At 40.1% G+C, this 14,987-nt stretch overlaps 1 protein-coding gene across 5 annotated transcripts in view; it reads left to right on the plus strand.

The window, feature by feature from the left end:
• Positions 1-14,987, plus strand: part of FRAS1 (Fraser extracellular matrix complex subunit 1) — a 453,697-nt gene that overhangs the window by 269,313 nt on the left and 169,397 nt on the right. For all 5 annotated transcript variants that reach the window (XM_031664538.1, XM_031664536.1, XM_031664537.1 and 2 more), the window contains 5 exons: positions 379-519; positions 2,009-2,149; positions 5,987-6,257; positions 10,344-10,428; positions 13,670-13,996. In XM_031664538.1, the coding sequence (XP_031520398.1) occupies positions 379-519; positions 2,009-2,149; positions 5,987-6,257; positions 10,344-10,428; positions 13,670-13,996 (965 nt within the window). The remainder of the gene's footprint in view (positions 1-378; positions 520-2,008; positions 2,150-5,986; positions 6,258-10,343; positions 10,429-13,669; positions 13,997-14,987) is intronic.

The following is a 14,987-nucleotide window of genomic DNA, read 5'->3' on the forward strand; positions in this document are numbered from 1 at the left end:
CCAGCCTGGGCAACAAGCAAAACTCCGTCTCAAATAATAATAATAATAATAATAATAATAATGATAATAATAGCTGCTGATATCTGTCATTCACTTTATAGTTTATCTAGCATTTTCCATGGGTGGATAGGACAGTATATCAACCCCCATTTTATAGAGAAGAACACTGAGGCTCAGTGAGGTAGAGTAATCCTAAGTCTCCCAGCTGGTAAGTATCATAGTCACAACCAGAACCCAGACTCCTTCACTCTTCATATGGTCCTTTGCCAAGTACACTAAGCTGTACTGCTGCTGGACATCTCATGCTGCCTTCCCACAAGGGCCTGGAGCCCCTGGAAAGCCACACAGATTCCTGATGACTTCACTTTTGTCTTTCAGACTGTGACAGCTACTGTCTCCAGTGCCAAGGTCCCCATGAGTGTACCCGCTGTGAAGGGCCATTTCTCCTCTTGGAAGCCCAGTGCGTCCAGGAATGTGGGAAGGGGTACTTTGCAGATCATGTAAAGCACAAATGCACAGGTAATTTGGAGACTGTTTTGATTATTCTGGAAAGAAGTGAAGGCAGCAAGTAAGTCACATGTGCTGACTCTCAGGTATCCAAGAACACTTAAATTAGAAAGCGGAATGAAAGCCCAGAGAGCTTAGCCTAAGTAATTGATGGCTTCACATGCATATCTGCCATATGTTGGTTAAATAGGACATAGGAGTGTAAGCCAATATTCTCTTACACAAACCAATATTGTCACCAAAGGTCTTTATGGAAACAAAGCCAATATTTTATGAAATGTAAAGCTTATATTGATCTACAGTGAGGGATCCATTAAAAGTGGATCAGCCCTGTTGATATAGACATAGAATTTTTAGTGTTTAGACTAAATTACCCATGATTCTGATAATATCCTTAAAGAATGGGAATTTTGGGGACAATTTAGTGAAACACACTGGAGCTTTTATGAAACTCAAGTTGAACCCCAAGTCTTAATCTCCTTGTCCACTGGATTAGCTGGAGAGTTTTATCAGTTTTTTTCTCATCATATCTATCAAAACTTGGTTTGTATGCCCCACTGTAGTACCTGACATTTAATAATGCTATTAACCAGGCATAGCATTTACATATCACTAAATTTCCCCCATTTGCATTATCTAATTTCATATTCACAATGGCTTGATAAAATATGACAGACACTATGAATCCTATTTTACAAGTGAAAGAAAAATAGGAGACTTAAAAGTGTTAATCACAGCAACTTAAGATCAGATGTTAAACCCAGGTTTTCTGATTCCAATCCAGGGCCCTTTAAACTATACTGTGTATCCTCTCTATAAAAAAATCTCAACTAAGAAAGCAGAAAAATTAGTCAGCAAAAACTCTTCCTAGAAAATTGTTAACTTGACTCGAAAAGTAATCCTATGGTCCTATTAATAGCTGCTCTCCTCCAGTATTTAAAATACTATTAAATACTACTACTACTAATAACAATAATAATAAGAAATACAACGGTGGTAGTAGTAGAACAATTGAGCCCTTCCTGTGTACCACGCACTGTTTTAGTCATTGCACATTATAACACATGTAATCCTCCCAACAATTATTTGCATTAGGTGCTATTAATGTCCCCATTTTTAAGACAAGAAAATTATGGCATCGATTGTTAAACAGAACTTGCCCGAGGTCAGCAGCTGGGAAGGTTAGAGGAGGAAGGGTACCTAGAAAGAGTCTGTGCTCTTAATCACTACAAAGGTCTTTTCTTACAAGTCAATATGGTTAACTTTTTAAACAATTCATGCATGTGTAACATTTTTAGATCGCATTGTGTAAAGCGAGGAGTGTTCCTCTCTATAGATCAGCTCCCTGTACATTCTACGGGGAAACCGTCAGTCTTCTCTTTTGTTACAGTTAGGGCTCATTTGTTGCATGTGCTCTGACTCTTCTGATTGCAAGCCCTTTATTTCTCTGTTGCTGGTGGTGCCTTGATTGAATCTCATTTAGTGTTTCCTTTTCTAATAGCCTGTCCTCGGGGGTGCTTGCAGTGCAGCCACAGGGACCGTTGTCACCTCTGTGACCATGGGTTCTTTCTGAAGAGTGGCCTCTGTGTTTACAACTGTGTTCCTGGCTTTTCTGCCCACTCCTCTAATGAAACATGTTCTGGTAAGTGTTTCTGCTCTGATAGTCTGGTGAACTTACCAATAATTTCTCTATGTGAAGGCTGAGTTTGCAGACATAATTGACGTATGTGATATAAAATGCAGCATTCCCAATTTGGGAAAACCCATGGTGCTGCTAAGGAGTAAGGGACTCTTTATAGAATATGGAAAATTGGGAAATCTCAACTTCTATAATCATTGGAAAGGAAAAGAAGCAATCTGTGCCTTAAAAGTCACAGCTATCAGCTAAGAAATTGGCATAAAACTTAGCTAAGTTCCTGAACTACAGCCATGTTATAGAAAATTATATATATACAGTCACACTTTGCTTAATGATGGGGATACATTCTGAGAAATGCATCATTAAGCAGTTTCATCATTGTTTGAACTTCATAGAGTGTACTTCCGCAAACCTAGATGGTATAGCCTACTGCACACCAAGCCTATATAATATAGGCTACAAACCTGTAGCGCATGTGAGTGTACTGAATACCATAGGCAATTGTAACACAATAGTAAGTATTTGTGTATCTAAACATATCTAAAATAGAAAAGGTACAGTATAATTTTATGGGACCACCATCATATAAGTGGTCTGTTGTTGACTGAAATGTTATAGAGCACATGACTATATTTACCTATGATTTATTTATATTTATATAAATTTGTAGAGCTAATTATGTCAAAGTGCAGTGGTACACCCTTTTTCACAGTGTAGAGATAAATTATAAATAAATAACAAACAGTATGAGGAGTCTGCTTCATAAGGTGCACATGTTTCTAGTGGATGGATTTCAAGCTACCCTGTTTGCCCTTAAAAATATGTAACATTGGCCGGGCGTGGTGGCTCATGCCTATAATTCCAGCACATTGGGAGGCCGAGGCAGGCGGATCATTGAGGTCAGGAGTTCAAGACCAACCTGGTCAACATGGCGAAACTCTGTCTCTACTAAAAATACAAAAATTAGCCAGGCACAGTAATGAGCGCCTGTAATCCCAGCTACTCAGGAGGCTGAGGCTGGAGAATCGCTTGAACACAGGAGGTGGAAGTTGTGGTGAGCCGAGATCATGCCACCATACTCCAGCCTGGGTGACAGAGCAAGACTCCATCTCAAAACAATAATAATAATGATAATAATAATAATAAGAAGTAACATGTTAAGAAATGAAGCCAGTCTCTTCCAACACATTAATGGACACGTTACCTTAAATAACAAAGAGAAGTGAATTTAAGTTCAGTCTTAATTTTGAATCCCAAAACCTTTATAGGTGAGTAAAGCTTGGGAGGGACATTACTGAGTGTTTGTTGTCTTTTGAGAGTCGTTCGTCAAAAACATGAGGCATTTTTTTAACACTCATATTCAGTCATATTTTCTGTCTCTGTATTTCTGGCCTTTAAAGATATTAAGACTTCCCCATGGGAAAAAAAATATTTTTGGCTTATTTCTGGGGAATCTTTCTGAAAACCCTAAGTACTTGAGAGCCAGCTTACTTCTCTCTAGGATATAAGTCTGCTTGTGAAAATGAGTGCCACTCTCATTGGAGCGATCTTACAGTCGAAGTAGTCCCATTGAAATTTGGCATTTCCAAACTGTCCTGTCTGAACCTAGTTGTAAAAAGGAGCACTACCAATTAAAGTCCAGGCAAAAACAACTTGCAGGAGACAGGATAAATTCTACATCATGTTAAGAAATCCTTTTTTGTCATCAGATGTTTCATGTGGACAGAGATTATAAAATTGTAAGACAAGGTATGTGTATTTCACATGAATTTTAAGTATGAGCCACTGATAATCCTACTCCACTGTAAATTAACTGGTGCTATTCTAGGAAATGGTAGCAAACACTAGCCTTTTTACTTGCCCTTGGTAGGTCTGATGTGGCAGGTGCATCAGGATAGGACTGTGGTTCTCAAAGCCAGGAGCCCACTAGGATTACCTGCAGAGTTTGTAAAATTCCCAAGGTCCTACCTGAGAACATCCAAGTCAGAAGCTCTGGCAGTGGAGCCGAATTGTCAGTATTGTTTTAAAAGATCCCTATATGATTCTTATTATTGTTGAGATGTAATTTACATACCATAAAATTCATGCTTTAAAGTATAAAATTCAGTGGTTTTTAGTGTATTTATAAAGTTGTGCAACTAACACCACTATCTAGTTCCAAAACATTTTCATCATCCTAAAAGGAAACCCCATAATATTAGCAGTTTCTCTCTACTCCTGTCTCAACCCAGTCCCTGGCAACCACTAATCTACTTCTGTCTCTAGGTATTTGCCTATTCTAGGCATCTCACATAAATGGAACTTACAATATGTGGCCTTTTATGTCTGGCTACTTTTACTTAGCATAGTATTTTCAAGGTTCATCCATATGATATCATGAATCAGCATATCATTCCTTTGTCTTTCTATAGATGTAACATGCCACATTTTATTTATCCATTAAACAACGGATGGACATTTGAGTTGATTTCACTTTTTGACTATTATGAGTATTGCTGCTATGAACATTTGTGTACAAGTTTTGTATGGAAAAATGTTTTCAATTCTCTAGGGTTTATATACACAGGAGTAGAATTGCTGTGTCCTATGGTAACTGTATTTAACTGAGGAACTGTCCAACTGGTTTCCCAAGTGACTACACCATTTTACACTCCCATCAGCAATCTATGAGGTTTTGATTTCTCCACACCCTAACAATTTTTATTGTCTTTCCTAGTGGAAATGAGGCGATATCTTATTATGGTTATGATTTTGCACCTGCTCATGTGCTTATTGGCCTTTGTGTATCTTCTTTGAAGAAATGCCCATTCAAATTCTTCAGCCATTTTAAAAACTGGGTTTTTCATTTTCTATCGTTGAGTTATAGGAGTTCTTTATATATTCTTGATACAAGTCCCTTTGTAGATATATGATTTGTGTGTTTACTCCCATTCTGTGTGTTGTCTTTTCACTTTCTCACAGGTGCCCTTTGAATACAAAAGTTTTACATTTTGATGATGTCCATTTATTTCTTCTTTTGTCACGTGTGCTTTTTATGTCTTATCTAAGAAAGCATTGTCTAATTCAAAAATCATAAAAGTATACTTCTATATTTTCTTCTAAGGGTTTTATAGTTTAACAATTACATTGAAGTCCTATGTTCTTGTCATGTGCATTCAGGGTGGTAACCACTGGGAGGCTTATTGTATACCGTGGCCAGAATCTCATCTGTGCAGCTCTGAGTTAACAACATTACAAGCTTATTTAAAATTAAAACAAAAAAAAGGGTTGGCACATGGGGGGCAGCTGAAAGGAAAGCTGGAGCTGCCTGTAAGAGGGGAACATGTCCGAGTCAGAGCCAGAGCTCAGCAGGAAGTGAGAGCAGTGTTTGACAGATGCGGTAGTAAAGATAGGTACTGGTTTGGAACTAGGAATTGTTTTCTCACCTAAACTTCTTTAAAAGAAGAAAGTAGCCATTAACCTTTAGTTTGGCATGGAATTGGGAATGGCCTTCTCCAGCCATCGGCATAGTTTCCAGGCTCCGTGTCTTCTATATGGAACATGTGTCAAAGAACAGGAGCAGTGACTCACACCTGAGGACCCCACTGGGAGGCAAAGAGACATCATGTGTATTCTTCAGGAACACTGAAGCTCTCTAGAGCCAGCTGACGGTTGTGGTCTTTTGTAACAATGTAATACTGTAAACTCCAGCACACTATGCAGTGAAATCAACTCTGTTTCTTATTTTGTGTGTATTCTCTGGAAATTGTAAGGAGGTGGTCTGAAAAAAGAAAAATAAGGGGAAATTGACCTAATTAGGGAAGGCACCACAAGCTTCACCTTTGGGTTCCTGTTTTTCAGGCAAAATACATACCCCTAGTCTTCATGTGAATGGTTCCCTGATCCTCCCAATTGGTTCAATAAAGCCACTGGATTTTTCCCTCCTGAATGTCCAAGACCAGGAGGGTAGGGTCGAAGATCTCCTGTTTCATGTTGTGAGTGCTCCCACCAATGGTCAGCTAGTGCTCTCAAGAAATGGAAAAGAGGTTCAGCTGGATAAGGCTGGACGTTTTAGCTGGAAAGATGTGAACGAGAAGAAAGTGCGTTTTGTGCACAGCAAAGAAAAACTCAGGTGACTCTGTGTTTTGTTGTTTTCTTCCTGCCTCCTTTCCATCATTGCTCTTCCACTCCTCTACCCTGTCCCAGCCTCTCTTTCTCAATAGCTAACCCTTCTCATCCGGGGAAGATCAATACTCCACAAACCCAAATGCTGTCAGCTACCTGTCATCATTTCCCTGTGATTGCTCAAAGAACGTGCATCTGTTAGAGACATTTTCATTTTCTCACATAATTATGGGTAATCCTCTGATGCAACAGAAAAATCCTGGTACAATTAGTCAGATTTTTGGCCCAGCAGAAACAAAAGTGGTCATATACCTAGATGTTACAGCTGCTGCTTCAACATTGGGGCAATACACTGGGAGTGGGCGGCAGAGAGAGAGGATGGGAGCACATGCTTTTCAAGGTGTTGTATGGTCTCTAGGATTTTCGAGTTGGAAGGAAACTTAGAATCACAGTGAACTTTTTATTATCCACGTTATGGGATTAATTATGGTTAATTTTTAAGCCTGATTCAGTTTTCCCCTGATGCTTAGCACACTTCTGGCTGCCTTCCCCACCCCAGCTGACATATGCTTCAGGAATGCAATTAAATGTTAACACCAACCCAAGCAAATATAGCTATATAATTAGCAGGGTAAATCTACTCCACAGAAGTCAGAGGGTGCCCCCCAAAGATTAGCCTTTAGGATTCTTCTTCATCCTGCTCTACTTCATTAGTGCAGATAATTCAGCATAGCCTCTATGTATAAACAAGGAGTTGAAACCCATGAAACAGTGACAAGGACGCAGTGAGTATTTTCTGCTGTCAACACTAACCTTGAGGGTTGGTTGGCTTTGAGATTTGGACTGGGAGATAGGTGAGGAGAAAAGTAGATGGCATTTTCTCTATTGTAATTCAGAGGTGATGATGCTAGTGACCTTGGAAGATCATATTATAGGAATAAGAACAACTAGCATTTATGGAGTGCTAACTTTGAGCCAGGCATCATGTTAGGCACTTTACATGAACTATATATCTCATGTTCCTAGTCTACAGATAAGGAAACTGAGGCCTTGAGAGTATAGGTTATCTTGCCCAAGACCTCTCAACATGTGTGTGCAGAGCTGAGACTCCAAGCCAAGACTGATTCCACAACCCATGCCTTTAGCCACAATGATTTCTGCCTCCCTAATATACTAGGAACAATAGGCATGCTTCCCTCCTCAAAGGACAAAACGTCACTTCATAGAGAAGTATTGCTACAGAGATGAAGCTTAACACTCTAGTGTTTGATGCCATAGACTCTTCAAATTCCTACTCTATATTCTGCATTCATTTTTACTATAAGTATTATTATTATTATTATTTGAGACAGAGTCTAACTCTGTCACCCTGGCTGGAGTACAGTGGCATGATCTTGGCTCACCAAAACCTCTGCCTCCTGGGTTCAAGTGATTCTCGTGCCTCCGCCTCCTGAGTAGCTGGGACTAGAGGCACACACCACCATGCCGAGCTAATTTTTGTATTTTTAGAAGACGTAGGGTTTCACTATATTCGCCAGGCTGGTCTCAAACTCCTGACCTCTAGTGATCTGCCTGCCTTGGCCTCCGAAAGTGCTGCAATTACATGTGCGAGCTGCCACACCTGGCCTATTCTTAAGTATTTCTATCACACAGACACACAAACACAGAACGATACAACTCTGTATAGTAATCCCTGTTCTTGCAGTCACTTATGAAAAGCATAAAGCTTCATAGACAACCAAGGTCAACCTTCTTGTCTATTTAACTTCTTTAACTTCTCATCACCTGTTTTTTTTGTGGAATCATAGCTTTGTACCCCTAAATGGGACAAAGAATGGCAGTTTAGGAAATACTCACAGTACTCTTTTTGGGGCACCCATTATCCAACAAAAGAAAGAATGAGAGGCACAGTAAAAATTCAACAAAAGAAAGAGTGAGAATAATAATAAAATGAGGTTGGTAGAAACCCATGGAAAATAAAATTATTAAAGTCTCTGAATAACACAAAACAAATGTTTGTGTTTTGATTTTGTTTTTAACCGTGAAGACACTGACCACGATTCTTTTTTTTTTTTTTTTTTTGAGACGGAGTCTCGCTCTGTCGCCCAGGCTGGAGTGCAGTGGCGGGATCTCAGCTCACTGGAAGCTCCGCCTCCTGGGTTCACGCCATTCTCCTGCCTCAGCCTCCCAAGTAGCTGGGACTACAGGCGCCCGCCACCACGCCTGGCTAGTTTTTTGTATTTTTTTAGTAGAGACGGGGTTTCACCGTATTAGCCAGGATGGTCTCGATCTCCCGACCTCGTGATCCGCCCGTCTCGGCCTCCCAAAGTGCTGGGATTACAGGCTTGAGCCACCAGGCCCAGCCGAGCACGATTCTTTAGGATTGGGTTCCTTTGGGATTAGAATGCTTCTGTGGAGTAGAAGACAACCTATAGGTGTAGTTGCTATCACTGGGATAAAATGGTATTGCTGATATACTGAACACTGTTATTGGAACCTCAGTGCCACCAAAAATCATTTTTAAAAAACTATTTTTGTCTTACCTTCTATCCTGGAATGCAATCCATCAGTTACATTCTCTTGAAGCCTGAGGTGGTGGTGGAGAGGGACAGGACTTAAATGGGACAGAAAATGAAGGGAAGATAGAAGAGAAGGGAAGACAAGAATCGTTTTTTAAAAAACAGTCAGGTTTATTGAGGTATAATTTGCATTCAATAAAATCCCCCATTTTGAAGTGTATTGTTCTATAAATATTAATAACTGTATACAGTTTTGCAGTCTTGTGACCACAACCATAGTCAATATGTAAAATAGTTTCACTACCCCAAAAGTCTCCTTTTTATAGTTGCTCCTTTACCCCCAGTCACTGGTGACCACTGATCCAGTTTTACTGCTATAGTTTTGTGCTTTTTAAAACGTTAGGTGAATGGAATCAAACAATATGTAGCCTTTTGTTTCTGTCTTTTGCCATAATGCTTTTGAGATCCATCCACATTCTTTCATGTATAAATAGTAGTTCCAAGAATAACTTCTAAAGAACTTTTAAAACAATGGTCCCTCTGGTAGATTAGAATTCAAAAATACCCATATTGCAGTAGTCCTAGATCTTACCAGTCAGCAGCAAGTTCTGTGCTTGGTTTGGCTTTGAAGGTGGGTAAGTCTTACCTTCCCTCTAGCAGTCTCTGAAGCTGCTTGAACAACGGCTTATTTTATTGTTAATTGGGACTCTTTGGTTGCAAGTAATGGAAGTAAACTTGAACTAGATTAGCAAAAATGTAAGACTTGTTATAACATTGCAGGGGTGGCTCAGATCTCGAAGGCACCAAGGGCAACTGTGCTCCAGGACAGTGTGGAAGCAAGGACTGGGAAGGGGAAATAGGAATCAACTCTTCTGTCATCCCTGTGTCTCTTTGCTTATAGGTTTCATTCACTTCTGTGTTACAGGCAGACTTGTTCTACACCGTAGACTCTGGTTGTCCTGTAGTCAAATGCTGAGACTGACTGCTGGCTCTTGGGCCAGTTGCAAATCACCAGGGAAGAATCAGCCATCCTTCCCTAGTCTGTCCACAATGACTATGTGTAGGCTGGTGGGGAGTGAGGGGAGATGAATAGCCGTGTAATACAGACATTGCAAACATTGTTACTGGGGGCCCACTCACATGAATTGGGCAGGGTTTAGGAAGAGCATTTGTTGGGAAGAGGGAATCGTGGAGAACAGGTCAGAGACTATAAAATATTCCTTTCAATTCTTCAGTTTAACCATTAGCCTACGATATATTGCTAATCTGCCTTGGCCTGACAACTAATTTTTCAGTCTTTTCTTTATTCAGTTTAGAAAGATAGGAAACAAAATGGTTCTATAATTATTATAATTGTTATAAGAAGATTTAAGAACACACAGTATTTTTACCTGAATCTTACTATGTTCATCTTTATCTGGTAGTTTTTCTTTATAGTATGAATATGACATTGCTGCAGCAGTTTGATCCAAATTCTTACCTACACATAACCTGAAAATGTTTTTAAGCCTTTTCTGTCTAAAGTCTAATGTAATGATTGTATTTTCTTATTCCTTTCTTTGGGACTTCTTTAGGAAAGGTTACTTTTTCCTGAAAATTAGTGACCAGCAGTTCTTCTCTGAGCCACAGCTGATCAACATACAAGCGTTTTCAACACAGGTAATAAAAATGGCCAAGGAATTAATAATTTTACATGCCTACTAGTTCTCAAGCACAAAATCCAGGTTTCCTGTGGATTTAATGAAAATGATTGCATTAAATTAATCTAGTCTTGGCTTCCTCTTGAGATGCCACGGGACTAATTTTTAGGACTTCTGGGTAATAACAACAGCAGCAACCAAAATTACTAATATTCCTCTAGTACTTAGTGTTACAGTCTTAGTGTTTCACATAAGTAACTCAGTTAATCCTTATGCCAATATTATGAGGTATTGTTGTTTCCAATTTACAGACAAGGAAGCAAAGTCACAAGAAGGTGACATAACTCGTCTGTGGTAATATAGCTAATAAATAGGGAGTCAATGTTTGTGCCCAGTAAATCTGGCTACAGAGGCAGTGTTCTTAACCGTTACATGATGCCTAACTTTACTATACTGAGTCTGCTAGCAGCCCTTCCAAATAATTGGCAGGGTGCAGTGGCTCATGCCTATAATCTCAGCACTTTGGGAGGCTGAGGCAGGTGGATTGCTTGGGCCCAGGAGTTTGAAGCCAGCCTGAGCAACATGGCGAAACCCCATCTATACCGAAACAAAAAAAAATACAAAAGATTAGCTGGGCCTGGTGATGCATTCCTGTAGTCCCAGCTACTTGGGAAGCTGAGATGGGAGGATCACCTGAGCTCAGGAAGGTTGAGGCTGCAATGAATGACGATCATGCCACCGTGCCCCAGCCTGAGCAACACAGTGAGACCCTGTCTCAAACAAACAAACAAAAAAAGAATGTCTTTATTTTTAGGTGAAGGAGTTTGTTGTATCTTTCTCTAGTACATGGAATTTGCAGCAGTTAGAGAATATTATTAAGGATCTACTTAAATGAGGTTCCAGTGTGCCAGTGTGGCCATCAACAAAACACAGACATGAGGAAGTCATGGTAGATGCTGTAAAACTCAGTGTGATGGCCCTTCAAACTCACCTCTCATCATTCATCTCCATCAAGTTGTACTTATGGGTCCAGAATACATATAGTGGTAGCTGCTCTAGGAACTGGGCTTGAGGGATTGAAGAATCAAAATGTGTAAATAATAGGGAAATAGGTATATTCATAAGTTATGAAAAGCAAGAGAGTGGAATATTCTCCTTGGGAACCAAGACTAGCTAAATATCCAGATGTCAGTATCATGTTATTCATGATTCAAGGAAGGACACTAGATTATTGTTTTTCATCTGATGTTTTTATATATTTGGTCCAAAAATGAAAGGATCATGCATAACAACATAGACTTGAACCAGAGGTGGCTTCAAAATGGTATTAATAGCCCAATTCACCTCTTCTTGATGGTATTATCACATCAGGGATAAATTGGAGTTTAATGATTTGAAAATGATCCTAAGTTAATTTGATCTCATGGGTGAACAAAATATATAAATTTTGTTTTAATTAAAGCTAAAACAGGCTGGGCTCAGTGGCTTATGCCTGTAATCCCAGCAATTTGGGAGGCCGAAGTGGGTGGATCACCCGAGGTCAGGAGTTCGAGACCAGTCTGGCCAACATGGTGAAACCACGTCTCTACTGAAAATGCAAAAATTAGCTGGGCGTGGTGATGGACACCTGTAATCCCAGCTACTCGGGAGGCTGAGGCAGGAGACTAGCTAGAACCAGGAAGGTGGAGGTTGCAGTGAGCTGAGATCGTGCCACTGCACTCTAGCCTGGGCAGCAGAGTGAGACTCTGTCTAAAAAAAAAAAAAAAAAGCTAAGACAAGTTGATCTCTGTAAATTTAGGACAGAAGGCTACATCCAGTCTTACAACTTACTAGTTTAGATGTTTCTCAGTCCTTACACTCAGAAACTTTGTTTTGTTCTTTTTGTTTGGGCTAATAAAGTTACTCCAGTGAAAGACCAAAGGTAGATATTGGCAAGTCTTCCTAATCTGACATGGTGAGTTCCCATGGTTCCCCAAGTGTGGCTTATGTGTTTTTCCACAAGCAAGTGAGTAAGTAAGGAGGGCACATTTAATTTTACTTATTATATGAGAAATGTATCATTTTAAGTCTTTAAAATGGAATTTTAGAAAATAATTTTAACTTACTTTTGTTTCTTTATATTTCTGCAATGTTTCAGTGTGGTCCTGAGCCTCTCTAATATTTTCTCATGCAAGTTAATTTGGTCTTTTCCGTTTGTGCATTTTGACATCACCTTTGACTTTTCCTCTTTCAGAATAGGAGAGGTCACTCTTTCCCATGTATAGAATCATAGCTGTAGAATTCTCACTCGAGAATTCTGAAGAGTAACTATCATCTAATTTCCCACTATGTGACTATTATAATGATGTATTAGACATTCCTTTAATGGAGATTGTAATTTCCAGGAGACCAGGAGGGTGGCTTGGGTAGTTTTAAAAGAAAGCCATTTGGATTAAAGAAGGCAGTGTGTTGAGAAAAGTCCTAGATGGTTCTACTTCAAATGATATTTATTTAAAAACCGAAATAATATTTTCTTTGGCTTCTGGCCTCAATTTTTTGGGTGAGTTTTGGTTTTTTTTTTTTTTTTTTTTTTCCTGTTGTGGTTCATTAGCTTTTATCTTTATGAAAGAACATTTTATCTGCTTACTCAAGTTGGTGGGAGGTAACCTGACAATCCCAAGAAAAAGATATTAAATTTTACTATATTAGCCTTGTCACATGAATTAGCCAGGTGGTTGCCTTACTCACCGAGACCATAATCTTGGCAGGCTTTATAACCTGAGTTGGGGTGGGGCTCTATCAAGATTTGGATGAGAAAACTGAAGAAAATTACTGGGAGGGACTAGAAACGGCATGAGCTCAGGATGCAGAAGTAGCTCCTGTGAGTAAGTATACTACAATATGGCCTGGAGTGAAGTGTGTCCTCCCAAAGGCAAGTCCAAACAGTTCACACCTCTTATTAGTCTCTCCTGGGATATAATGTAAGTCAGGATAGCAGAGAAATTAGAGATTTAGAAGCTAGCAGCTCTCACCAGTTGTCTCTCAAGTCTTGAAGTGGCTTGATAAACCTCTAGAACCCAGAGGTGTGAAGTAACCTTAGTTGTTGTGTTACTACGACTGACCACACCTCTGACAAATGCTTTCACCATAAAACAGTTTGGTGCTTTGCTAGAACACCTTGAGTTTCTCAAAAAAGCATAGAAATAACAATCAGGTGTCCAGTCCACTGGTTTGTCCTTTCTTTCCCTATTAACTGACTCTTCTTCCCTTCAACTCCACAGGCCCCCTATGTGCTGAGAAATGAGGTTCTCCACATTAGCAGAGGAGAGAGAGCAACCATCACCACCCAGCTGCTTGACATCCGAGATGATGATAACCCACAGGATGTGGTCGTTGAAGTAATCGATCCTCCACTTCATGGCCAATTGCTTCAAACACTTCAGTCCCCAGCAGCCCCTACCTATCAATTCCAGCTGGATGAACTCTCTAGAGGCCTTCTCCACTATGCTCATGATGGTTCAGACAGCACATCCGATGTTGCAGTCTTGCAGGCCAATGATGGACACTCCTTCCATAATATACTGTTCCAAGTGAAGACCGTGCCTCAGGTAGGTGTCATTCCTAGAGTTACAGTTTCCTTGCACCTAGATGTGAACTTCCAATGTTGATATTATTTTATGATACTCACAAAGTTAAGATGTGGGTAGTCATTCATTTAGTCAAATATAACCTATTATATAGAGGGCGCTAAATATCTTGTTAGGAGCACTCTTGATCTGAAAGACCTGTCCCCATGTTCTCTACAAATTGGGACACTTTTGAACATTTTTTGTTGAGGTACTGCCATAAGAACGTGTTATTATACACTAATCCTTTTATCTCCTGCCTGAGCATAACCATAAGAATTAAGATATTCCTGTTTTTATCTGCCCTTCGAAAACAGCTCATGAGGCCGGGCGCGGTGGCTCACACCTGTAATCCTAGCACTTTGGGAGGCCAAGGCGGGTGGATCACGAAGTCAGGAGATCGAGACCATAGTGGCTAACACGGTGAAACCCCGTCTCTACTAAAAATACAAAAACTTAGCTGGGCGCAGTGGTGGGCACCTGTAGTCCCACCTACTAGGGAGTCTGAGGCAGGAGAATGGCGTGAACCCAGAGGGCAGAGCCTGCAGTGAGCTGAGATCGCACCACTGTACTCCAGCCTGGGCGACAGAGAGAGACTCCATCTCAAAAAACAAACGAACAAACAAACAAAAAAACAGCTCATGAAATGTGAAGTTCATAGTCAGATAATCTGAATGAATCAAAAAAAGTGAGTTCAGCCATTCTGTTAGCTCAACTAAAGAAGGATGAGCAAACTCTTTTGGTAATCCTAGGGATCTTTGCCCTAGGAAGTAGGAGCCAATAAAGAGCATTGGGCCGGGTGCAGTGGCTCATGCCTGTAATCTCAGCACTTTGGTAGGTTGAGGTAAGAGGATCACTTGAGCTCAGGAGTTTGAGACCAGCCTGAGCAACATAGAGAAATCTTGTCTCTACTAAAGGTTTTTTTCTTTAAAAATTAGCTGAGTGTGATGGCGTGCATCTGTGGCCTTGGCTA

Source organism: Papio anubis, chromosome 3 (assembly GCF_008728515.1).
Source record: "Papio anubis isolate 15944 chromosome 3, Panubis1.0, whole genome shotgun sequence".
NCBI lineage: Eukaryota > Metazoa > Chordata > Mammalia > Primates > Cercopithecidae > Papio > Papio anubis.